The sequence below is a fragment of the Coptis chinensis genome, chromosome 8 (genome assembly GCF_015680905.1).
Source record: "Coptis chinensis isolate HL-2020 chromosome 8, ASM1568090v1, whole genome shotgun sequence".
NCBI classification, from domain to species: domain Eukaryota; kingdom Viridiplantae; phylum Streptophyta; class Magnoliopsida; order Ranunculales; family Ranunculaceae; genus Coptis; species Coptis chinensis.
In genome coordinates this window covers 1,584,173-1,610,042 of record NC_141463.1, presented here as the reverse complement: position 1 = coordinate 1,610,042, position 25,870 = coordinate 1,584,173, and the positions used below count along the sequence as shown (strand labels likewise).

At 34.3% G+C, this 25,870-nt stretch overlaps 2 protein-coding genes and 3 long non-coding RNA genes across 36 annotated transcripts; 3 read left to right on the top strand and 2 right to left on the bottom strand.

The window, feature by feature from the left end:
• Positions 1-4,393: 4,393 nt before the first annotated feature.
• On the top strand, positions 4,394-8,049 carry LOC147479242 (uncharacterized). The gene is made up of 7 exons (XM_086580995.1): positions 4,394-4,619; positions 5,546-5,575; positions 6,087-6,185; positions 6,560-6,680; positions 7,038-7,356; positions 7,489-7,543; positions 7,814-8,049. Exons 1-7 carry the CDS (start codon positions 4,473-4,475, stop codon positions 7,886-7,888), a joined length of 846 nt encoding a protein of 281 aa, XP_086437121.1. The 5' UTR covers positions 4,394-4,472; the 3' UTR covers positions 7,889-8,049.
• A 1,109-nt stretch (positions 8,050-9,158) lies between these two features.
• On the top strand, positions 9,159-14,697 carry LOC147479241 (uncharacterized). Of its 7 annotated transcripts, none has more exons than XR_015206084.1 (7): positions 9,159-9,439; positions 9,534-9,589; positions 11,721-11,782; positions 11,898-11,931; positions 12,205-12,269; positions 12,369-12,428; positions 14,539-14,697. It is a non-coding gene; the product is annotated as an uncharacterized LOC147479241 (long non-coding RNA). The 7 variants fall into 7 exon arrangements; XR_015206082.1 differs by having other exon boundaries at positions 9,189-9,439; positions 12,210-12,269; XR_015206081.1 differs by having other exon boundaries at positions 9,200-9,439; positions 14,437-14,697.
• Positions 14,016-16,989, bottom strand: LOC147479240 (uncharacterized). Its single transcript, XR_015206090.1, has 2 exons — positions 16,580-16,989; positions 14,016-15,507 (listed from the first exon to the last, which is right to left on the bottom strand). It is a non-coding gene; the product is annotated as an uncharacterized LOC147479240 (long non-coding RNA).
• Positions 16,990-17,258: 269 nt separating this feature from the next.
• LOC147479239 (uncharacterized) lies at positions 17,259-17,986 on the top strand. The gene is made up of 2 exons (XR_015206089.1): positions 17,259-17,476; positions 17,550-17,986. It is a non-coding gene; the product is annotated as an uncharacterized LOC147479239 (long non-coding RNA).
• A 651-nt stretch (positions 17,987-18,637) lies between these two features.
• On the bottom strand, positions 18,638-25,784 carry LOC147479238 (protein CLP1 homolog). Of its 26 annotated transcripts, XM_086575630.1 has the most exons (11): positions 25,646-25,784; positions 25,080-25,219; positions 24,791-24,976; positions 23,809-23,879; positions 22,928-23,008; positions 22,643-22,797; positions 22,339-22,395; positions 21,075-21,187; positions 20,076-20,144; positions 19,874-19,969; positions 18,638-19,808 (listed from the first exon to the last, which is right to left on the bottom strand). In XM_086575630.1, exons 8-11 carry the CDS (start codon positions 21,105-21,107, stop codon positions 19,635-19,637), a joined length of 372 nt encoding a protein of 123 aa, XP_086431756.1. In that variant the 5' UTR covers positions 21,108-21,187; positions 22,339-22,395; positions 22,643-22,797; positions 22,928-23,008; positions 23,809-23,879; positions 24,791-24,976; positions 25,080-25,219; positions 25,646-25,784; the 3' UTR covers positions 18,638-19,634. The 26 variants fall into 26 exon arrangements, 21 of the variants coding, with proteins under 21 accessions (XP_086431756.1, XP_086431743.1, XP_086431748.1 ...); XR_015203613.1 differs by having other exon boundaries at positions 18,638-19,969; positions 22,928-22,979; XM_086575617.1 differs by lacking the exon at positions 21,075-21,187.
• Positions 25,785-25,870: the final 86 nt, after the last annotated feature.

The window sequence follows — 25,870 nt, the reverse complement described above, 5'->3', positions numbered from 1 at the left end:
TTAGATTTATGGTAATTTAGTGGCAAATTTTCGAATCAGAATAGATTTTTATTAAAAATAAACCGAAATACGTTAATGAGCAAATAAGTACTTGAAACTAAGGGATTAAATTGAGATAGCCTTTTCACTTTGTGGTTTAGGATATTAATCCGTAATTTTCAAATAGAATTATCTTAAACTCGATCTAACTTGCATTGTATAATTGTTTTCTTAGATTTATGATGAGTTAGCGGCAAATTTTCGAATCAGGATATATTTTTATTGAAAATAAGCCGAAATAATGTAAATGAGCAAATGATTATGGTGTATAAGTACTTGGAAACTAAGGGATCAAATTGAGATAGCCTCTTCACTTTGTGGTTTAGGATATTAATCTGTAATTTTCAGATGGAATTATCTTAAACTCGATCTAGCTTGTATAATAGTTTTATTAGATTTATGGTGATTTAGCGGAAAATCATCACCGCTCGGCTTACGTACTAATGTGTACAAATATCTAAAACAGATTGATTGTTTCCATATCCTCAAAGAATACACTACTTCCACTTGAAAATATTTATCACATGAACGTGTCCTACGAACGGGTGTCGTTATATTAAATTATTCTAAAAAATATTAGCAACTATGCATAGTTATGAGATATGAAAATTATATTAATTACTCATTTAAATTTTTTGCACCACTTTCTATAAAAAGGAAGCATCAAACCTTGATAAAATTCATTGACTTCTTTTTATTGTTAGGTTTAACAATAGAAGTTTTATGAGAATATCCATTGTGGCGAAATTAATATTGAAGTTACTTGAATAGCAAGACATTCCCAATCACAATAAAAGAATTAAGATAAACACTACTTAAAATGCAAAACTATATTTGTCGAAACATTTATTTCCCCTACATATAATATAAATATGTTTTAGGGTTATTAGTTCAATGCATTTGCATCAAGTTTTTTATTTTCCATTAATTATTATTTGAGGTTAGTTTAATGTAATACGTTGCATCCAATTTTCAATTTCTCATTAATTATTATTTGAGGTTAATTCAATGCAGTTGCATCAAGTTCCCGATTTCCCGTTAATTATTATTTGAGGTTAGTTCAGTGCAATTGCATCCACTTTATGATTTTCCGTTAGTTATTCATTAAAGTTAATTCAGTACATTTGCATCCAGTTTTCAATGTTTCGTTAATTAGTATTTGAGATTAGTTCATTGCATTTGCATCCAGGTTCCAATCTCCCGTTAATTACTCTTTAAGGTTAGTTCAATATATCTGCATCCAGTTTCTGATTTCTTGTCAATTGTTTTTCTAGGTTAGTTCGATAGTTTACAATTTCTATACAGTTTGCATACATGTAAGAGTCTGTTTTTATAAACTCATTTTCATTGTGGGTTCCTAATTACTCGTATTTATGCTTTGAGGTCAGTGCGATGCAGTTACATCCGACTTCCGATTTCCAGTTAACTATTTTTTGAGGTTATTTCAATGCATTTGCATCCAATTTCTGATTTTCCATTAGTTAATCTCTGATTTTAGTTTAATGCAGTTGCACTCATTTTTTGGTTTTCCGTTAATTATTTTTTGAGGTTAGTTCAATGCAATTTCATCCAATTTCCGATTTTATGTTAATTGTTCTTTGAGGTTAGTTCAATGTATTTGCATCAAGTTTTCGATTTCCCGTTAATTATTTTTTGAGGTTAGTTCAATGCAGTTACATCAAATTTATAATTTCCCGTTAATTATTCATTTAGGTTAGTTCAATGCAGTTTCATCCATTTTTCAATGTTTCGTTAATTAGTCTTTGAGATTAATTAGTTCATTGCATTTGGGTCTATTTTCCGATTTTCCATTAATAACTCTTTAAGGTTAGTTTAATACATCTGCATCTAGTTTCTGATTATTTATGCTTTGTGGTTAATTAGTTTGATGCAATTATATTTGGTTTCTGATTTCCCGCTAATCATTCTTTGAGATTATTTCAATGCATTTGCATTTAGTTTCCGATTTCCCACCAATTATTCTATGAGGTTAGTTCAATGCAATTGCATTCGGTTTTTTATGTTATGTTAATTATTTTTTGAGTTTAGTTCAATGCATTTGCATATAGCTTTCGATTTTCCATTAATTATTATATGAGGTTTGTTTGATGTATTTGCATACCGTTTCCGATTTTCCGTTAGTTATCTGACGTTAGTTTAATACAATTGCATCCAGTTTCTGATTTTTAGTTAATTACTTTTTGAGTTTAGTTTATTGCATTTACATAAAGTTTATGATTTTGCGTTGCTCTTTGAGCTCAGTTATGTATTTAAATCTAGATTCCGATTTCATTTTAATTATCCAATGTGGTGTGTAATACCAACTTCTACTGATCTATCTGTAGTGCACAAACATGACATAAAAAGTAAATTATGCTTGATTTACTATGTGAGATCATCGAAGATTATCCAGTTCTCGATTTTCCATTAATTATTATTTAAATTATGCATGACTCACTATGTGGAATTTTCAAAGATTATCTACGAACGGGTGTTGTTATATTAATTATTCTGAAAAAATATTTGCAGATATGCATACTATTATATATTAATATTATATTGATCACTCAACCAAATTTCTTATAATAAGTAACACACTTTTGATAAACTTTTCAACTTCATTTTGTTGTTTATAATTAATAAAATAAGTTTGATTGAAGTTTTGTGAGATTGCCTAATAAAGATTGAAATTCATATATATTGAAGCTGTGAATAGCAAGAAGTTCTCAATCATAATGGAAAGAGATAAGATAAACACCATTTTAAATGCAAAACTATACTTATTGAAACATTCCCACAACATATAACCTAACTATGTTTTGAGGTTAGTTCAATGCATTTGCATCCAGTTTATTTTTGAGATTAGTTCAAAGAGCAGCCAGCATCCGGTTTCCGATTTCCCATTAATTATTGTTTAAGATTAGTTTCAATGATTTGTATCATATTTCCAATTTATAATTAATTTTTCTTTGAGGTTAGTTCAATGCAAATTGCATCCATTTACGATTTTTCCGTTAATTTAATCTTTGAGGGTTAGCTCAATGTATTTGCATCCAGTTTCCGATTTTTCGACAATTTTTTTTTTTGTTAGTTTGATATATTTGTATCCAAGTTTTGATTTTCTTTTTATTATTATTTGAGGTTAGTTTAATGCAGTTGTATCCATATTCCAATTTTCTATTAATTACTTTTTAAGATTAGTTTAATGCTTGCATTTGCATCCAATTTCCAATTTCTCGTTAAATATTATTTGAGGTTAGTTCGATGCATTTACATCCAGTTTTCGGTTCCCCATTAATTGTTTTTTGACGTTAGTTTCATTTAGTATTATATATTTTTTGAAATATTTGTCATTATTGCTTTGTCGTTTTTTTTTTTTTTTTTTTCATTTTTTATTATATATTTTGTGATGTTATTTTTTTTGTATAATTGTTTTTAACTATGTTTTGAGGCTATGTTAAAGATATATTTGAAATAAGTCGTTGCTTTATCATAGACACTAAAATTGTATGATTTGTAATAGGGAATTAGTTTATACAAATCACATATTTTTTAGCAATTTTTTTATTTGATTAAATATATAAGAATTGGAGCACTAAAAGTATTTGATTCGTAATAGGAAATTACCTTTTACAAATCACCTATTTTTTAGCAATTTTTTTTTTATTTTATCAATTATATAAAAATTAGAAATACACTCAAACTCTCCAAATATAAGAATTAGAAATATACTCAAACTCTCCAAACTCCAAAGAGGTTCGATGTATATGGGATTGTACACTATTAGAAAAGATTATCTTTCATATTATAGTGCCACATAGGAGAGAGCAAAAAACTAACTCTCATATTAGAGTGCCACATAGGAGAGAGAAAATCCTCTATTAGAGGTCTCTGCTTTAGTATATAAATAGTAGATACGCTAAAAATCACTTAAAATAATGTTTATCTCTTAAGTTTGTCAACTTTATAATTTTATTATAATATTTTATTAAATGAATTTAGTTGATCTTAACTGACTAATACAATTTTAACAAGTATTTTTTAGTAGTTTTAAAGTTTAATTGTGAAGTGCATTCAATTTTATTATTTTTAACTAATATTTATAAATTTATTTTGTAAATCAAATGTTGGCTCTCACGTTTGGCCCTCAAGCTCAGCCCTTCAAACCCTCTCGAAAGGGTTGAGGGGCGGGTAAAAGCTTCGAGATTTAAGCATTGGCCCGACCCGACCCGGCTCTCGAGACAAATGAGAGTAGGACTGGCCCGGTCTTCAAAAGCATGAGGGCTTTGTTGCTTGAGGGCCGGGCCAGCCCAGCCCATTTGACACCACTAGACCATGCCATAATTACACTGTTCCAAAATTACTGGAAGTCTGGAACTACATTCGAAGTACTCTGTCATCTATTTTTGAGGTTCGGTTTGGAAGTAGAAGAAATGCACGTGTCGTCGAAGTGGAAAAGTTTGTTGATTTTAAAGAAATATATATGCCCATCTTCTTCATTGGATTCTCATTATTATGCTTACTTTCACTCAACTACTGCAACTCTAGCTGCTAAATGGAATAATAACAAATGGAATGATGTAAGTTCTTTCAAAGTTGTTTTCTTTTGTCTGTTTCAATATACTTTTCCTTACATTTTAGTCTAGTGGGTATCTTGAATTTGAATTTTTTTTATTGGTTGAAGACCATGAGAAACTTGTTAGTAATCAAGTGAGAACCATGCTGAAGCTGTTTTAGAAAGTTTGAATATTTATCTGAATGGAGTGAGGCATAAGAAAGCTTTTTAAAATGTATTGTTGTTTTAAGTAAAGCACAAATGCACAATATTAGGTTTAGCTAGGTAGGGTGGGCAAACAATGAAAATTCTTTACTTTGTGTAATGCAGTAATCAATGTCATTTTTAGAATTCTTTGAGTTATAGTGATCTGAAGCTTTGATCTTATCTTACTTGGCCTTCTTTCGCGAGAATTCTTCATTTTGTACTACATGGTGTTTGTCGTTAAGATGTATTTTAAAGTTTTAGCTCCTAGTTAGTTTATCAAAAAGTTCTGTAGGATTGAGGGAAACAAGGAATTGAGGCCAGCACGAACACTTTAAACCACTTTTAAGACCAGCACATTTAAAATACATACTGAAAAGAGGTACCTAGTTTCTCGATTTGTATCTCGTTTATATATAATGAACTGTGAAATGAACTTATTGTATATGATCTACACACCTGTAAGGCTCATGCTTCACACCCTAGAGTTGGTTTGGATGTTACTCAAAAAAAAAAAAGGTTCTAATTTCCTTTTGATTTAATATATAACTGTTGCCAATGGTTGAGTAGGCAACTTGGTGTGGTTCACTGGATAGCAAGATCATTTGTACAACTTTTAAAAGCCTTATGCATGCTTTTAGTAATTTGATTTCTTAGCTACAAGCATATCTGAGTGTTCCATATTTTTGCTTAAAAGTTACATAATCCTTTGTGCGCGCATAGTTTAAACTGGAAATCTGTTTGCAGGACCCTGGAAGAGCTCAAAGACCTACTAAGGTATGCAAACCCTGAAGCGCTTATGATTAATCTGGTAGTGTAAGCTGTGGAACATATGGGTAAGTTACTATATTTGCACAAAGTGGAATCTCCTAGAACAAAGGTGTCTATTTCAGTTTCCTTCCTTGAGATTGGAAGTTCTTTTTGCACATTTTATCACCAGAAAAATGCAAAAATACTGAAAATAAGGAAAACTCTGAAAATATAGTTGGCAAGTGTGTGATGCTCGGTGGATATTAAACCACCCACACCCCCACAAAACCACACAACCACTAAAAAAGAAAGAAAGAAATCGTACATGATTCAGGTTCACCAATAAGGTGCAAGCAGTTGAATGTGCACACGCGTTACTTGACATGGTCACCAAGTTTATATATGGGATTAAAAGGGTGTTCCAAGAAACTTATATTGGTTTTGAGGTACTACATTGAGTAAATTTTTAGTAGATCTTTTTTATGTGCACCTGTGTTGACGTATTTTATTGTCCTCTGACAACAACCTTTGGATTTAGATTTCTGTCAGATTTGAAGTACGTCAAAAGCGCACAGATTCAAAAAAGGCTCTAAATGATCTTCTCTTCAGTAGCGGTTGCTCAACTTTGCCATTTCAGGTAGACCTCTTATTTATGCTTGGAAAAATATGTAAAGTTTTGGCAACTTAAAGGTTTAGTCTTCTTTCCATTGAATGGATGGAATTAATGTGATGCATTCTGCTTTTTAATACATTTTAAAAGAAGTCGCTATCCAAATCTCAAAGATGCAATGTTGGGCAAAACACTATTTGTTCCCATGCTTTTTGTTTTTTGTCAAATCAATATTTTAGTGATATATAAACAAATTACACTGGGGGAGGTGACAAGCACGCTACAAATTGCGCCGCAAAGTCCCTTTTTGAATAGCAAATCTCAACCACAATCTCATTAGCACCACATCATTTTTACACGTTTTACTTTAACAAGCATGACATCTGGTGTTTACTGTCCAGAACTCCACTTCAACATGGGAGACTGAGGAACCAAGTACCTGGGATGCAGTAGAACCAGATAGTTCTAAGAAGCAGTCTCGATCCAAAAAGTCACGCCGTTCACCACCACGAGCTAAAAAAGGTGATTATACTAGATATAACTTTAGCTGTATAAGCATTGATAACCCCTAACGAGGCATTGATGTTTCTAGAAAATGTGTACTTTGCATTGTTTGAACCTTAGTGGATGAGGCACATACTGCATATTCATTCTTTTTTGTAATCTGTAATTAAGATTCTTTGAGATATGGGTTAAAGTAATAACCTTCTAATATATTTTAAGACATAGTAGACTCTATTGGTATCAATACCAAAGTTTTAAAGCTAAGGTCTCTTTTTAGCTTTTATTTTTATTTTTTTTCAGAAAGGGATTTGAATTTTTACTATTGCACGTTTGCACCCTCTTACAACTTGGTATCTCATTGTATTTCATGTTCAGGCAACCGACGACAGAAGAAATTTTCATCTGACTCTGACTCTGACTCGCAAAATGTGTTTCAAGCTAGATTTGGAAATAGATATTATACGCGGTCGTTTAGAAACTCAGAAGAACCCAGTTTCCAGACTTCTTCGGCTGAATTTGAGTGGAGAGACCGATCAAGCTGGACTGGAAATAGGAGAAAAGTATGGGACTCTGCCAGTGATATCGATGATGAAGATGATGATGACAAGTCATGCATGGCAGGTTCATACTCTGATAGAACAGTTCTTGGTTTGCCGCCAACAGGCCCTTTAAAGATTGATGCCGTCAAAACCGCGTAAGTAGGCCATTACTGTTGTGCATTATGAACTTATACTCATTGATATGGTAGTTTTCCTTTATGATTGGAATGGGTAAAGAAATTGTTTCACCTTTACTCACATGTACATTTTCAAATTGCTTCTTATAGGTTCCGCTCCTCAGCTTTGAAGTGGCATCCTGATAAGCATCAAGGCCCTTCACAGGTAAGGTTCTATTTCCTGTGTTTTTGCGTTACTCATTTGTCAATATGATAGATGGCATGCTACTGTGACACTGACACTGACACTGACACTGACACTGACACTGACACAAGACTAGAGAAGGTAGAGGAAGGACATTAAATAAGGGGATTCCTTAAATAAGATAGCTGGAATTAAATAGGGGATTATTACTTCTCGTTAATGGATTGACAAATAAACAACTTAAACTTATAAATAGTCCGTACAATTCTGATTCACATGTGTTTGTGACAGGCACAGGCCGAACAAAAATTCAAACAATGCGTTGATGCATACAAGGCTTTATGCAATGCCCTCCCTTCCAAATGAGCTGTGGGCAAACTCTTAGTGGGATTCTCCTGGACAAGTTCTTTCTTGGCAATGTTGTCCTCTGCTACTGATGGATTGACGTCCAGCGATGATCATCTTTGAAATTATTTGCATCAATATAATTAAATTCAATTTATTAAATGAAATATAGTTGATTTAAACTGTATTTTAGCAACACAATTTTGTTCAAGGCCTAGTGCTGGTCAGTGGTGGTTACTTCCATGTTTTTTTTTTTTTTTTTGCCCTTTTCTTCCCCAGCGATTTCACCAATACTTATGATGTGTACATTGGAATGCATCCATGGATCAAAATCAAGAAACCCATATGCAAAGACCCAATTCCTCTTAAAACTTACCAATATAACTCTATGGTGGTTCTAGATAATGTAGCTCAAACTCTTCAGCACCACTCTCATCAATATTCCTACTAACCCTGTTTAGCTTAATTTAACCAACAGTTGAGAGAAACTAAGACACAGCAATTGTAGCCTTCAATTCACTTGTTGGTACAATTTGTTCAGTGATCCTTTCAGAAATAATAATGTTGGCAGGCAATGTGGAAATTTCAATTGTTCTAGACTTCTAGTAATTCTGACACGTACAAGCTAGTAGGCTCCAGTCCGGCCCTGGACATAAGCTGAAGCCACGACTTCTGACTGTTCTGAGAAAAAAAATATAAAGTAGAAGAGTACGTAAATTTGGTTGTGAAGCCACGACTTCTGACTGTTCTGAGAAAAAAATATAAAGTAGAGGAGTACGTAAATTTGGTTGTGAAGAAGAAAAAAATAGATGGGGTTGATGAAAGAGATGATGAGTTTCATATATGGGGTGACAGTGCTTTGTGCATTAGGTACTGGACTCTGCATGGGCAATGCAGTTATACAACACTTTCAGTTCGTACAAAAAAAACTGTTAAATTTTGAAGGCCTTCCCACCGTAGGTAGAATCTGTCGCATTGTGAGTCAAGTACGATCGGCATCAATGAAATGTTAGACGTATTATTTCGACTTTTGTGAACATGAATACCGTATGTGCGACTGAGATGTCCAAGACGTGGTATCTATATGTTCAGGTGTCCTGTTTATTGGTTTGGAAAATCGTTCACATTTATGAAATTTAAAATTTTGGTTATTATGATGATCAATTTTTACATGTTTTCTGTGTTGGGAAGATGTCGTACATTATTTCACTTTCTTTTGTCAGAATCCGAAGGCTTATATAATATATACTAAAACTAAGAGGAACAGCGCAACAGATGCTTGGTTACTACAAGGATGCCTGTGATGCCTGTAATGTAGTTGCGACTATGTACCCGAGTGTTGAATTAACAAAAACAATACCAACATATCTGCCAAGATGATTTTATTAGATCTTGTAGATTTCATGTTAATATAATTTATTTCTTTCCAAATTGTTAATAGGGTGATATCGCCCCATTCAACAAGAAGAAGTGGTGGAAAGCTATTGACTTTTACAGTGACGCCATTTAACTTAATCTTGGTAATTCAGAATATTATTGCGACAGGGCTGCAGCATATTTCGAACTGGGAAGGTAACCCTTTTTTTTTTAAAAAAAAGACACTATATTCTCTGTAGATTGTCGCTCTAATGCTTGCGTGGTCTGTCCTGATTGTTTGTTTTTTCAGCTTCCTTCTAGCTGAGGCAGACTGTAACAAAAGCATCACTCTTTATGACGAGGCCGGTAGGCTCTGTTACTTAAATAAGTTTTGCATCTATGTATTTTAGAAGCTCAAGAATATTCTTACTCATGAATCTCTGTGGCGCCATAAAGAATTTTGCATAGATTTGATCCTAGTCATTGTGGACTGTGGAGTTGAGTTTTCAGTGTTTATTATGTTCGAAACTTTTTGTGTCTGGTTTATGTTTTAAGCATACTTTTATGTAAGTATATGGTTCTTAATGCTAAAATTGGTTACTATGTTCCTCTTTATTATCCCTATCTGGTTTTCTTGATACATGCAGAAAGATAAAGTTCGCATCTCTTGCTTGTTGCTAAGTTTAACATGGTAGCTTGTGTGTAGTGGCTCCCACTTGTAATATTGTGCCTTAGTCCTCATCTGTGTATATTATTGCATGTTAAAGCCTTCTGCAGTTGTGTGAGTAGTTTCTAGGATCCTCTCCCCGTATGAATTCACAATCACTCGAATCCAATCAGTTGTTTCCCGCTCCGGATCAGTAAAATTAGCGACCCCTTTTTGGCCTCTTATTACTGTAGTATAATTAACCAACCAGAGCTTCAAAATTTACTGGGATGGGAATTTTTCTATTTATTGTTAAGAGTACGTACATATAACTATTTATAGCACCACTATATATCTATCTGAAAACGAGTACGAAAGCGACTTGCAAGGAACATTGTTCCGGCTAAGCCTACCTAGGGTAGCTTGAGAGCATAATCCAGGTAACTTGAGAACGGTTAATGTTAATTTGAAGTCCTTCCCACCGTAGGTAGAGTCTGTTCATGGGGAGTATTCTTGGAATCTTTTGATTATTCACTTACGTTTAGAGTACCATCGGCATCTACCTAACAGTCCTTTTAGATGTAATAAAATTGGAGTCAATGAAAAGTCAGAACTTAGAAGTGCAATATTGTTTCGACTTTTATAAATATGAGTACCATGTGTACCACTGAGGTGCCCTGAAAGTGCTATCTATATGTACAGATTGAGGGTTGTTATCTTGTATATGTTGAAAGAGGTTATTGGTTTGGAAAATCGTTCATATGAATGTATTTTTTTAATTTTATTCATTATGATCAATTTTTATATACTTTTTGCGATAGACGTATCGATTATTTCACTTTATTTCCTTAGAATGCTAAGGCTTATTTACTAATAGGAACAGCGCATGAGATACTTAGTTACTACTTGGAGGCTTGTGATGGTAACTCCTTTTTATCTATTGGGATTGTATCTCATGCAGTTGCTACTTTGTACCCAACTATTCTATTAAAAATGACAGTAACAACATATCTGCCAAATTATTGTTATTCTCTCATTTTATTAGATTGTACAATTTTTTTTTTAATTAATTCATATTTTCTGATTTTCTGTGAGTTGAAATTTCAACATCATATTCTGCTCATCGTCTTGCTTTATTAGAGCTATTAGTTGTATACTCGACTTGTTGATGCCATAGTGGATATTTAGTAATTACGATTGCTGGTAGGTGTTATGCTGTTTTATGAAATACTTGGTGCATTGGCTACTGATATCTTTAACACCCTGTTGCTTGGGTTGTAAGCAACGCCTCTTTAGAAGGAGGTTTTTGAAGAATAAAGACATGTCCATTATGTATAATTTCTTTGGGATAAAACTTGTCAGTTCATTTATAAAGAAAAAGGTTGCTAGTAAATAGGATACATTGCATCGTATATGGATATCGAGTAATTAGCAGTAACAGTAGGTGTTATGTTGTTCCATGAGACTTTATGAAGTAACTAGTAATATTTTTAACCCCTAGTTGCTGGGGTTTTAGGAACACCTCTATATTTAAAGTGGCTTTTTAAAAGTAAAATAATATCATAAATGTTTATCTTGTATAATCTCTTTTAATTATTCGTTTTCTTTAAAACAAAAAAGAAAGGGTAGCTAGTAATAGGATACAGTGCACCATATGGTTTTGGCAATAGGAGAAGTAGCTTCTTTGCTCGCTCGTAATGGATGTTTGTGGATATTTAGAGATAGACAAATAATCGCTTTTCAGTTGTCCTTATTTTCTTGATTGTGGTGCATGATCTCTTACATGGCTCTATGAGCAAATAAATGCATCTCTGTTTAGGATCACTGTGTTGACATTTTTATATCTTGCAGATTTTACACACTCGTTTTGTTTACAAACTCACCCACGAGAGAAGGGACATCTGTGGCTACAGGTTGAAAATCATTCAGATTACTGTACTTATCTCTTTGCTGTCATCATATTGTTATTTTTCTTTTTCTCCGTCTGGGATAAATAGATGGTGTATTATTTATTTTTTCTTTTCACAGAATATACAAAGCCGAAAAGATGAAAAGTGGCTTGGTAAGTCTTATAAATTTATCTACTTATATTTTCTTATTGTTTTCTTTCTAATTTTGGTAGCGTTGTTCTTACTTCGTACTACGTATCCAATTGAGGAACAGCATACTGTTATCTAGTGCAACTGGGTCTGCTAACAATTCACATTCCTATGTTTGATGAGATATTAAGCTGTAATTCTTCAATAATTTAAGTTTTTCTCCTATTAATTTATTGAGAGTCGCAATCTCCACCATGTGATATCTCATTGCATTTGACAATGCTTGTTGTGTCTAGTACAGTTTAGACAAGAACTTAACCGAGAAGTCTGCCAACATGAAAGCTGCCATTCTTGGAGTAAGGTTGGAAGTATTCTGAATGCTCTGTTACCTTATAGTTATTGATTTTTATTGGTAGTGGATATATATATCACGTATATGATTCAATATTTCTTTCCTCAGGATGCTAATGCTTGTATACATAGAGGAAGAGCAGAAGAGATGCTTGGTTGCTACAAGGAGGTCAGTAAGAGTAACTCCCTTTGATTTATTAACTTATATATGTTTTGATTGCTCACTTATTATATATTCTTGCACCCCTTATAGTTCATCCGATTGTTAAGTCAACAAAATAACAACATACCCTCATTTCTAGCAATTGTGTGAGCTGAACAAATTTTTAAGGGGTGTTTTGTTAATTGAATTTAAGTTCTGAAATGAACTTTGAGAACTGAATTATATTCTTTCTTAAATTTTTTTGGTAATGAGCTGTGTTACATGGAAACGCCATATTTTGAAAATTTTCAGAAGTTGTAAGCGTGTGGGGAGGGTTTTATAAGAAGGGGAGTGGAAGCTTTTGGGTGATATTAGAGCTCTTGAGGGGAAAAGTTTCAACTGAAATGAACTAACCAATAGAATATTAGCCTATATTGAGTGTGCCAATTATCCCCACAAATCAAACACACCCGAATTCTAAACTTCTTAGTTGTCACACTTAACCTTTGAACTGACTTTTATGAACCCCCTTGCTATTCCTGCATTTAACTAGTATCAGGCTTTATTTGATAGTATTTGAAGTTTTCTGGTCTTCTAAGGGTCGCAATGTCACGCCATATCATGTTTTGCTTTTCCTCGCTCTCGTTTCTTAAAACTAGTGGTGATATGCTTGACTCGATAATGAGTGTTGATTTCTTTTCGATTAATGGTAGGTGGTGCGTACGTCTTCAGGATATACTTTTGAGAATACAGTGGATCATATTGCTTTATAAATAGGAGAAGTAGTTTTTTTTTTTTTTTTTTTTAATTTTTTATAAATCTGTAAGGATAAGAAATACAGTATTGCCAACCAAATTAGAAAAAAAATTAGGAGGGTGAGACTGCACTACAAAGGAGCAAACTAGGAAATACTCCACTATCCCATAGAGAAAACAGATAAATACACAATCCATGGTTCTAAAACCAAAGCTGCACACAGCCCAACAGGAAATCAATCACCTATAAACAAAACTCCACAAGAAATTAGCCCTTGGTCAAATTCATCAAATTCCCCAAACAAAAAAACCTATTGTGCTCAAATTGTCTCGTGTACCCCCTCCAGCCAGAGGCACCACATAAGCCTTCACTGAATGGGGTGTCCCAGGCAACTACAGACTGATAAATAAGCGGACACTGAATGGGGTTTCTTAGATGCATGGAGGGCAAAATTTACAGTCAGTGTTGTTTTTCTAATAAGGTTATTAATGAATTGGATAAATGTCGTGTGCAATGCATAAACCACAAAGTGACCAAGGAGACCTGGCAAGTAATTTCGATATTTTGGCCTACCCAAAAAACCTTGTGTATATATATAGATAGTCCGACTATCTCTATCACGCCTTAGAAGAATAACGTCCAGTTTCCAGTGAGGCTGCAACCCTCACAGAATTCCTCAACCCCTATACGGGTAACGGGCAACCCTTGCAGAGTCCCTCAATCCCTATAGGCCTATATGGCAAGGCAAAGATTCCTATTTTATTTACTCGCATGAAATCATAAATGTGGCATTTCCTAAAGACACAGTTGTCATAATACAAAGTTCTTTCATCGGGCCACTTCTCTTGCTATAATGTAGTCCCCCGCAGTAACCAAAGTGATATCAAATTTCCCTCAGAAAGGACTCGCATTCTTTTAAATGTCTTTCCAATTTCAACACCAATGGACAGACACCAGTTTGGGTATGTCACACCTATACTGTAGAACCTTCTGCAAAGCCTATCATTGCCCCCTTTTTCTGACTGTTGAGCTACTATGTTAAATTACTAGTATACTGCTATGCAGTGGGGGCGTGAGCGGAGAGGGAGAGATTGAGAGGAACGAAGAGGAGAGACGAGGAATGAGGACAGACAAAAACCAACCAGATGACTTTTTGTACTCATAGCCCCCCCTCGGCCATAACGTTCGCTCCGCTTACTTGATTATTATTTTATGCGGGATCGTAAGTTGTTGGATTGGTTCATGAACTCATTTTGGCAATGCTTATTATGTCTGGCAGATTTCAGAGAAGCACTTACTCTGAAAGCCCATCAATGACGGAGCAGCCCTTTTCAGCGACAGGTTGATAATCACTCAGATAACTCTATTTCTATTTCCACAGGTAACGGAAAATTTTTTGTTGGATGGTAAAAACAAGTAATAAGTGGATGTGGAGTGCGGGAGTGGCTGTGAACAGTGATTTCATATATCTGACATCTCCTAATGGATATGGCTGAAATAAATGTGGATATTTAAGCATTCACACATGCTGTTATATTTAGGTTGTTCTATCTTGTAAATTAAATAATATAGTATGTAAAATTACACAAGAATACTTATTTACTCGATAGTAAAGTATTATATATTCATAGTTTCATACACTGGGTGTTTGTTCTAATTGAAAAGAGAAAAAGAGAAAATGAAAGAAAATAAATGCACAAAAAATTTCCACTTAGAACGTGTACCAGTGCTATTACACGATCTTCTCAAAATGCTTCTGTTTCCCCTGTTGGATTAATTTGACAATAGTAACTATACCTTAATTGCAAAATTCATCAGCATCTGCGAACAAGTAGCCTGCATGGCTAAATGGGGTCTTTATGAAGTGGCGCAGCAAAATGAAAATCCCTACAAATGATCTTTTAGAAGGCGCATAGTCTCCATTAGCAGGAGTAACCTCCTGGAATCAAACCACAGTACGTGGCTACTAGTCTACTACTTGCCACCATGAGGAACAACTTGTTCTTTAAATGGTGCCAAAGCTGCTGCTGCTACCAAGGCTGGAAATATCCATATTGTTTGATGTATCTGACCTCAAACCCTTCAATTTCAGATACATATCAGAGATTTTTCCTCTATGAGAAGACAAATGTCCTTTGTTTTTCTCAAAAATAGGGCAAGCTTGCCTTTGATGGTAAAGATAATCTTATATTTTTATGTGAAAATTGCCTTGAACACGAAGTACACAGCTCTCCTCAAGAGCACAACTTTAACAACCAACACTGAAATCCCTGATCGCACTGTCAGTGTAGCCTGTGAACAAAATACTTCCATCAGAGCTCCAACTCAAGCTTGTACAGTACATCAGCATCTGCACAAAGAATAAAGGATTATTGAGCAGGGCAAAAATTTATATACAGAAGTATAATAGATTTTGAATAATAGGACAAACGCCAAAAAAGAAAGCTAAGATCACCTGCAACCAACTAAGGTAAGACGGTAAGACAAGTTAGACATTAAGGGGGCAGAAAAACTAGAACAGACGTTTGACACTTGGAGCTCAAGATGAAAAAGAACAAATCAAGCAAACTACAATATCACTGAATCAAAAATCACATCTTCAACAAACGCAGTGGTTCTACTATCAACTTATACCACGCAGCCCTGAAATGCCCACACAATATATAAAATGCATCCCACGGAGATAAAAATGTTTAAAAGTAGGACTTGTTTTGACCGGCGCTCAAAGATGTCATTGACATCTTTATTTACAACGACGGATGATGACTGGGCACCAGGGTTGAGCCTGGGCTCATAGGTAATAGCTTGGATCCTAGGTGATGGCCTAGAACATGGGCACCAAGTTAAAATTTTAAGATGGAGCCAAGTAGTATGCAAAGTTCAGCATACGTATAGCCATGAAAAAACCATTCAACTTCTTTTTGTTGTTGGAAAATAGAAGTTTTATTGAAATCCTGTGCGAGTTGGATCTCATGTAGTCATACTTAAGCACTGAATACCATTTTTTTTTGCAATTTATCGTACCTATGAACTTTAAGATAACAAATATTAAAATAACTTCCATCCAAATATTAAAATAACTTCCATTCTCATTTAATTTTCTATGTCTTGCATGCTTGAAGGGATAAATGCTCTTGCTCTAAGAACCTCTTTAAACATAAGGGTTAGACTTTAATCCCATCAAAACCTATAAACCAATAAACGCCTATGTTAATAAGTTTCAAAAATAGCATCCAATTTAAAATATGTGGTTACAATGTATTAAGATCAAAATAAACACGATGAGACAATCTACTTAGAAATTACTATGACTGGGCCTAATCAGAAAGCTATTACTACAACGAACAACTTATATGCAGCTTTAAGATGAACTGATAGGTAAAGCTTTCTATAGTGGCATGTACAGAGATGAATATGCTTACACCCCAATTCAATCTTCATAAATTCGCAAAAACAAAAGCAAAATAAATTTTCCTGATTTTGCAACAGAGTTAGCCCAACACTTGAGAGTACTTATTCATTAGCTAAAGATACTGAGAGTATTGAAACGGTTAATTTGTAACTGTGGAAAAATAGTGAAAAATGTCTCTTGAATGGGAGGCATCTTAAAAATGCAAATGCTTTCGAAGTTTTTTTTTTGGATAAGTAATATTCATTAATATATGTTTTTGAAGCATATATATGAAAGATAGAATAAAATAGTCTTTGTTATTCTGTAAACAAAACAATTAGGAGTTAAGGAGACTCCAACCTATATTAAATTGGTAGTCTTAAGTACATTTGCGTCTAGCACCTGCTTCTACTAATACAGAAAGAATTTCCTTAAGTAAAGGTATGTTGAACAATAATACATTCTCAATCGGGTCAACTACTCTATTTACTTATCTAAATACATAAGAGAAACGTGTAGGTTATGACAGTACCAATTGTATAACTCTCTTGGAATTTGAAATCGCTAGAAATCGCACGTCTTGGATACGATCGAAGATGTTTCGAAATTGATGTTCTCCAAAATTTGTTATGCGTGTCAACAATGCCAACCAATTTTTTAAAAATTTTATATCGAATTATCTCCTTCTGGTTGTTGCAAACTAGGTTAAATAACCGTAGTCCCCTTCCATGTATTTTACTTCTTTGCTTGTATGGGGAAACCCATCAGTATTCGGCTAACTTTTCAGATTTTAATAGGGTGAATAATAAGTTTCAGTGTAGAACTGTAGAACAACTATCTCAACTACTTCATTATTGACTCTTTAAGCTTGATGCAGAGATGTTAACCGAGCAATTATGGAGGTATATCTTTTCTCCTCATCCATAAGGTAAACCTGAACAACTCTTCCTCTCTTTGGCTAAAGCTTTAACTCCTCTTATAGCTGCTGCTTATCTCTGAAGGACAGGAATCACCCACCATCTCTGTTGGCTGAACTCAAGACGAATATCGATCTTATTCACTGCAAGCTGATAATGATTTAGAAATTGTCTTCTTGGACAGCACTTACTGGACTGTATCAACAACCTTTGCGGATTTCTTAGTAACTGTGTAATCTCAAACTATAAAACAGTTTGTTTAACGTAAGATATATGTGTCTAGAGCTTTTGCCAAGAGGAGACAACACTGAAGAGGATCTTGAGCGACAGAAAAAACAGTTTGCTTAGAGGTTTTGTGGAGAGATTTTGTTTGGTATGAATGTCATTTATAGTAGTAATAGAGTTCTAAGACTTCTAAGACTGTCAAGTGTTGTGTTAATTTTAGACTTTTAATTGTATAAGATTTCTAATTGTGTAATTAATCTTTTAATTGTATAAGACTTCTCAAATTTTTCCTTGGACATTCACAATACTGTTTAGGGCTTTTTTTTCGTGAAAGTATAAACCCTAAGATATCTGTTTTCTTTCTTGGGGTTTATGAACTGATGAGGAGAAGATGTATAAAGCCTCATATATTTGTTTTCTTTCTTGGGGTTTATGAATTATGTATTCATTGGTTTATTCCACGTTTTGTTTTTAATCACACTGAGTGTCTTTTTGTAATGAAAGTTTGCAAGGTTTTTGATAAGTTGTTTGTAAATTTAAAGTATAAGGCGTGAACCTTTTGATCCAGAAATAAGGCTTTCACAGTTGACTTAGATTGTTGCTTATTTTTTATTTCCTGGCTTTAGTTTAATCATCAGAAGGATCAACCTAGAGTTGAATTTCTATGCAACTAAGATAATGTTGATGTGAAGCAATAAAATACTTTGAAAGTTTGAAAGGGAAACTTATTTCCGCCCTCGATACTTCATTCATTAATAATATGAACGATTGTACCATCATGGCACCGCTTCACCAACATAATATATAAGACTACAAAAAGTACCAGCTTGTTTATTAAGAGCATAAAATGAATGGAGCTTTTCATTTGTAATGGGCATGCTTTCGTTGTCGCATACTCAGATGTAGAAAATGATTAATGACAAATTATTCCTTGTAACAATTCAATGGAAAAGAAAGTACATGTGAAATACATAGCAAAATCTGAAGACATGGTGCACATTTTTTAATATGCAAGTGTAGCAATAAGAGTCGTCACAAACCCACAGCCCCAGTTCTAAAATTAGGAAGAGTAAAAGGAAGAAACACAAAAAGAACAAAACTATTCAGCTAATCGCTCATAATAAGAATTCCACCAAAACATGCCAACAGAATACACATCATACATGGCTGAATCGTTGCTTGACAACCAAATCCACAAAATGTAATCTTCAGTTTCAAGCCGCTCACATCAAAGAGTTGCAGGGATAACTGTAGCAGGATGCCTGATAGCAGCAGCCAGAATGTCAGCATAACCCACGACCCCAACCAAACTTTCCTCATCCTCAGCCTCAATCACCCATACATGAGTTGCCCTGTGTGACAACATCTGAGCCATGACTGCCGCCAATGAACTTGTGACCTTGCATGTCAAGGGTGCACTGCATCCCCTATACATGCTCCTTCCCATGCCGATAGTCGGGCTTGTGAGGCTGCTAAAGAATCCAATACTCCTACTAGAGAATTTTCTTAGTCTTGCACCACCAACCCCTGCATTATCCTCGAGAGAATTAATAGAAAAATCAGGTAGACTCCCTACCTTCCTATGGTAATGCTAAATGAATTTTCATAAGTAAAACAAATGCTTAAAGAATTTCGATAGTCCACCAAATATAGAGCCATGTAGTATGCTAACATAGCGCTCAGTTAGAGTCAACTTGGATCGAAGATGCTAAATCTCTTCCATGGCCAAAGATAATTTTTTATCTATCTCTGCCAACCGTCCTGGTTCCTCATCTTGTATTCTTGCTTCTTCACCAACAAACTCCAAAGCATCCTGGAAGTCCTCATCCAGTGGTGGTCACATCACACTGCAGGGAGCATAACTATCAGCTGTATTACCACTTCCAAGAGCACCATTCCTTCCTGTTCCCGATGGCCAAAGCCCATACCCACTGTGAGCAACAATTATAGTATGGGCAGCTCCACATACAACTTGGAGGGGATCAACAAACTTAGAGCTATATTCATTACACGGAATCCACAGAGCAGAGAGCGCATCCCCAGCATCAGTACCAATGAAACTTGCATCTGGGCATGGACCAAGACCTTTTTCCATACCCCATGACCATACATCCCCAGCTGAAGATACAACAAAAGTGTGAAATAAACCACAGTCAACTATCAATTTAATAGGTAATTAATACCTGAGAAGTATCAGAATCACGAATTGGGGATGCTTTGGCACAATTCCTTCTTCCTTCCAGAACATCATGGGCATTTACATAGCTGATCATTGGTGTCTAAAATCATATATTTCAAAATAAATCAACTCATCCTTGAAAAAAAAACAATTAAGGTAAATTTAAGTTGAAAAGTGTTGAATGAGTCCCATCAGCATATATATACCTCATCAGTAGTGTAGTTAGTTTCAGTTATCCCAACCAATTCAACTGTGGCACCGTAGCAGGTGAAAACCTGAGAATGACATAAAAACATATCATCATTCAAAAGGTCCAATAGATATATCAATTATTAACTACCTAAGGATCACTGCATTCTTCAAGAAAAGAGATTGGAATACACCAAAAGCACAGACTAATATGCTTCTGCTATCAAATTATAAAAGGATGTGAGATTAAAGGGGCCAATTGAATAAAGAAACAGGTTAACTCAGGCAATGAAGTAGAAATAACTTTCTGTGCAAGGTCATTCTGCAGTAATGCCAACGGAATAACAACCATTTAGAGAATTTGGCAGCTATAAACCTTTCTCACTTAAAAATTTCACCATCTCCAAACTACCTCGTCATTATAATTATTCTAATGCTAATATGCATCCAGTGGGTACAGTCGATGTCATTGGTTAATGGGCATGGGTATTAGCATTCCAAGTGGTTAATCCTTAGATTGTATCACTTCAATCATATATTAAAACGATAGAAGCAACCATTGACAATGTCCACTACCCGGTACTTACCATTTTATATATTTTAATACTCAGTGTGTTCAATGGTTTTTTCCATGATTATAATGTTCCTAAACCCAAAGTTATCCATCGACACCAATTAAAAAGAGACTGCGGCAATGCAAGATTGCAAGCAGAATATATATTGTCAGGGCCAATGCCTTAGGCTTCCGGTCTTCAGACGACAACATGCAAGGATCGGAACAACTAATGATGGTGACTTGGAACAACTACATTTATGTGCTTTCACACCTAGAATTAAACCAGCATATGCAGTTCTCTATAGTCCAACAACATGAGAGATCCAACGTTTATCAGTTGTGATAGGCACTTGATAAATCTTGAAAGGATAATCAATCTAGCTTATCCTAGGTATAATGCAATTTAGAAAAAATCAATACTGGTTTGACATGTAAAAAGCTGAGTAAAGTGGAGACTTACCACTTTGATAGGAACGTTAAATACGGATCTCATTCAAGGAAAGTGAGAACTGCACTTATTTCCTAACCGGTACGATAGAATTGCGACTCTTGAGAGAATAGATCCATAATCAACTGATGGACAGAGTACATATCAAAATAACACTGATTTTTCAGAAATTAGTTGTAATACATTTAAGAAATTATATGTAATATATTTTCAACTCATTGAGAAGAGTTTAGTAAAAATGCATAGGATATTTGTGTAAAATATTTGACTACTTCATATTGCTAAATCAATTAAGTTCCTTATATTTGTACAAATTCTAGAGCCCCTTTCTCACTTAAACCCCATAAAGAGTAACAAATCTTAAGATTATCAACAATATCCCACTTAAATAAGTTACTTTTCACAATGATAACCCATCTACTAATTATTGGCATACAACCTAAAGGTAGCATACAATATGAAGAGGGGAAGAAAATGCATCTGGAAGTCAAATAACACTATGCTGACAGTAAATAGAACAAACAATGATCACCCACTCTCATGATTATCGGTAGAGCGATGATGATAGATGATAAGATAATAAAAGAAGACTTTGGTACTACAATGCATAGAAGACAATCATAACACTAAAACCCAAAAAAACAAAGTAAGAAAATATAAATAAAAACAAAAGTCAAAATTAAAACCCTAAGAAATAGAAGAATGGAAATCAAAACCCCAATTTTTGAAAATTTTGCTCAAAGATGATCTAGGTTGATTTAGCTTGAGACAATCCATTGCAAACCGGAGAATTTTTGTTGGGTTTTGAAATAATGTCTCACACCAAGGACTATGATAGGTTTATCCAATATCATATAATTATATAAAAAAAAGTAATAACGGACATGAAAACCTTTGGAGCTAAACACTTTTGAGGAAACGGTCGCATCCTATAAAATAACTAAAATAAGCTTACTTATGTCATTCTACTATTATAGTACTCTTTAACACGTGCTAAAAAAAAAAGAAAAAAAAAAATTATTTGAGTGGAGAAGATCGATGAATAACAATCAAATGTATGCATCATTCTAAATTGAAATAGATCCAATTCTTCTACATTAAAATAGATTTAATTCATATAAAACTACAATATGAGAAAAGCAATAAAAGAAGAATAACTAACTAAGCCAAAACAATAAACCTATTAAAAATGAAATCTTTTATTCATATCACTTTAACTTGTGAACACGCACATGCTGCTAAAGGTATTGGAATTTTGAAATAGAGAAGAACACACCTTGAACAGAGGTGATCCGATTTTTAATGTGAAGAAACACGCGTCTTCTTGCACATTCTGCCAAACGAATCCAATATGCTTCGAGTTAGTTCCTTGGAGATGGCGGGAAACTCTAATTAAATTTGGGATTCATAAAATAATATAGAGAGACAAAACCACAAAAGTTCATACAGAAGTTTTAATATATTGTATCTAAACCTTTCGGCATTGGTTAATGGGTATCGGGTATTAGCATAGCCATGCCATAATAGAATCGTTGAAAGCCTCAAATAGTTTGTCAAAGGGATGCCCTTGATTCACTCACAATTCTTGGAAGATGTGGCCCCAGGTAGAGCAACTGACTTTCTTGACAAAGTTTGCAAAGATTCCTGCCCATAAGCTAAGATCCTCTTCAGTGTTGTCTTCGCTTTGTTTGACTTGGAGCTAACTGTTTTGCTCTTCTTCCTCTCAGTTCATTTTCTAATAGTTTCAAATTCAATCACTTTAGAAAACATCTTTTTAAAGCCAAATATCTATGGAATGTGGGAAAGAGCCATAACAATTGTGCATGACGGAAGCCAAATAATTGGGAAATTTTTTGGCAGCTTACCATGGTTCACTTGTCGTATCCTTAATCTTTTTGGCAGATATGAATTGTCTCTCTATTGCATTTAATCACATGAAACATAGCCTAAATCAATTCATTTCTCTTGTCAGGCCAAGTATTAAAAAACATTGATATCAGGTAAAAACCATTGTTCACATCAAATGAAAACAAAGATTAAGGAAAACAAAATGCAATTGACCACTCACCTGGAATATTTTCGTTCAAAATCTTTAAAAACTTACCTTTAGAATAATTAAACAAAATACGTAAAAGCTTGGAAAGTGTTCGTCAAAGAGGGGGTCTATTCAAAAACTTGTGAATATGGTTTAAAATTAAAAACTTGTGAAAATGGTTTCGATGTTTTCTATAATGGGATTTAGTGTTGTTAGGTCGGTCTATCTAAAGAAAAGGATGAGATTTGGGGGTGGGGAGGATATTTGGGAGAGGGAGATGGTTTTTAGTATGTGGGGTTTCTCTGCTTCATCCCGTCCGCAGAGAGGACTCTTAGCCTTGCATTCTTCAACTGGATCCCTAAGTTTCGGAGTTTTTATTGGAGACATGTATCGCAGACTCGCAATTTTTCTCTCTTGATTTTTCGTAATCCCCCTGTCGACGTAGACACCTTTAAAGGGCTTAAAAAGGGACTGCTATTATATATATAGATAATAGTATTAATTATATTAATTATAGTATAGATAAATACCATTATAGTTAAAAACCACGATTATGATAGTATTTTTGTATACAGTCATCCATCCAATTAAACAGGCCAGAAGGGTATTCCATTTCACATTTCAAGGCTGAAGATGATATATTGGTGAGCAAAGACTTTTCCGCGATTAATGATGTTATGCAATGTAATATAAAATAAGTAGAAACAATACCTTGTCCTAACCCCCAACATCCCAAACAGTGAAGCTGATGTTCTTGTATTCAACAGTCTCCACATTGAAACCTGCAAATAATAATTTCATGAAGATTTAGATAATTTTTTGTATATTAACTTCCAGATCTTTAACTAACTGTTACATCTAAATAATAAACCTGAGCAATAAAGACTCACCAATGGTAGGAATAGTTGTAACAATCTCTAATATAGTTTTGATTTGAGGTGGGGAATCAATTAGCGCAAGGTTCGGAATTGAGATAATAGAGTTTCGTCAGGGTTTGAATAAGTAGGGATTTTTAGTTTTTAAGTTTTTAGTCGTGGGTTTTGTTGGGTTTCCATTTTGAGTTGGAGCAGTTTTTCTCTCGGCAAGTTTTTCTCATTTTTTTTCGCAATTAATCCCTAACATAAGTCTAACACATCTACTAACCATTGCCAAGTACGCATGACATGCATATTTCTATCTTCAGAGTATTGGTCCCTTTGCTAGTCCAACCAATTAAGTATTGTTTAATATAATGAGACAAAGTACTTTTCCATACCTATATAAAATACCATATATATGCTCTTAGATTTGCTTAACTCGAGATTAATATAATGGGGCTTAACTCACTTTCCAAAAGGTAAAGATAGGGGCTTAACTCTTTCACAACATAAGTGTTGTCTTCTCATCCCCAACCTCTAAGTACTCTTAAGTAGATTCGCATCTCATGAGAAAGATAGCATTGATGGAGAATTAAAAAATGCTACAACCATGAAATGCGACACATTTTCTATTTATATTTTTAATGGAAAAAATACTATTTTCAAATAACCTAATATCAGAAAACTTTCTGGCATCACATCTTCGTGGGGGAACTTAAACAAAAACACAAAAAGAATAATTAACTCAACGACTAACAGTATTGAGCTTGAGAATATATTGATTTTTTACGTCATTGAAGTGAAGGAACACGAAGGAGCAAAAAATAATGACCTACTTGAATTACAGAATGATCTTTCTGTCTTGATGATAGACAATAGAAGCAAAATGCAGCAGTGACATTGCAATCCAAACAGTACATGTTGCATTCACTTCTTGCAGCATCCCCATGGATACGACATACAGAAAAGAAGTCCATTGATAATAATGATTCTAGCTATGGAGGAACCAACATTGAGTATGCCTAGATGAACCAAAGAAATACATAGAAATACATGAATTGAGACAATGTGGACTGACAGTACAAACTAAGAAAAAAATTGTATAAGTAGGCCAACAACACTTACCATTATCAAAGACCAAGTGTGTGGTTAAGATAAGTTCTTGAAGCAATGCTGATGATCAATTGACACTGGTTGAATTTTGTTGATGAAGAATTCACAGATAGACATGAGAGAAAGAGAAAAATTTGTAGACCCTTCTAAGTCTACAAACCCATAAATCCATAATACAAAGTCAGAAACAATAGAACGAAAAAGTCCTCTTTTACCGAAATGGAGATGCACTTTTAATTATGATACTCTTCGTAACGCATTTTGAAGAAGATTTTGTTTCTGTCAATCTATATAAGTGCGTTTGGGCTTGATTTCAAAAGGATCTCATGTTTAAAGGATTGAAAGTTGTGCACGATTATTGTTGGTAATAAACATCTTGAAGTTGAGCTTTCCCTCCACATCATAGGATCATAATGAAATAATTTTCAAAGGGCGAACAGAATTTGATCAAGGCACAATAGGCCGCTTAGGAGGGCATTGAGGATATTATGTTCCCTTAACGAATTCACCACGTACCATTAATTACTGGAGTAGCTTTAAGTCATAATGCTTTGCATTAGTTGTAGTGTATGACTTACCTTCATTATGTGAGTCTTCCCTTAAGATTGAAATTTGAAAACGCTTCGGTTTTTCATTTTTGTCATTTCCCAGCAGCTTAAGGCAATGCAGACACCATCCGATTGAAGCTCAGAGGAATGGCTAAGCATTGTATGGGTGTTAGTATATCTCACTTACAACTCTTTTAGAACATTTGCTGCCAGTTCCAATTCTTCTTCATGAGCAATTCCTTCCACTATAATAGT

Coding starts and splice junctions, on each gene's coding strand:
- LOC147479242 (XM_086580995.1), top strand. CDS start 4,473: ATGCACGTGTCGTCGAAGTGGAAAAGTTTGTTGATTTTAAAGAAATAT. Junction 6,681..7,037: donor ACCACCACGAGCTAAAAAAG/GTGATTATACTA, acceptor TTTCATGTTCAG/GCAACCGACGACAGAAGAAA. Junction 7,357..7,488: donor ATTGATGCCGTCAAAACCGC/GTAAGTAGGCCA, acceptor TGCTTCTTATAG/GTTCCGCTCCTCAGCTTTGA.
- LOC147479238 (XM_086575617.1), bottom strand. CDS start 22,714: ATGGGCAGGAATCTTTGCAAACTTTGTCAAGAAAGTCAGTTGCTCTAC. Junction 22,396..22,642: donor GGCCACATCTTCCAAGAATT/GTGAGTGAATCA, acceptor TTCGTTTGGCAG/AATGTGCAAGAAGACGCGTG. Junction 19,809..19,873: donor GTGATTCTGATACTTCTCAG/GTATTAATTACC, acceptor TTGTATCTTCAG/CTGGGGATGTATGGTCATGG.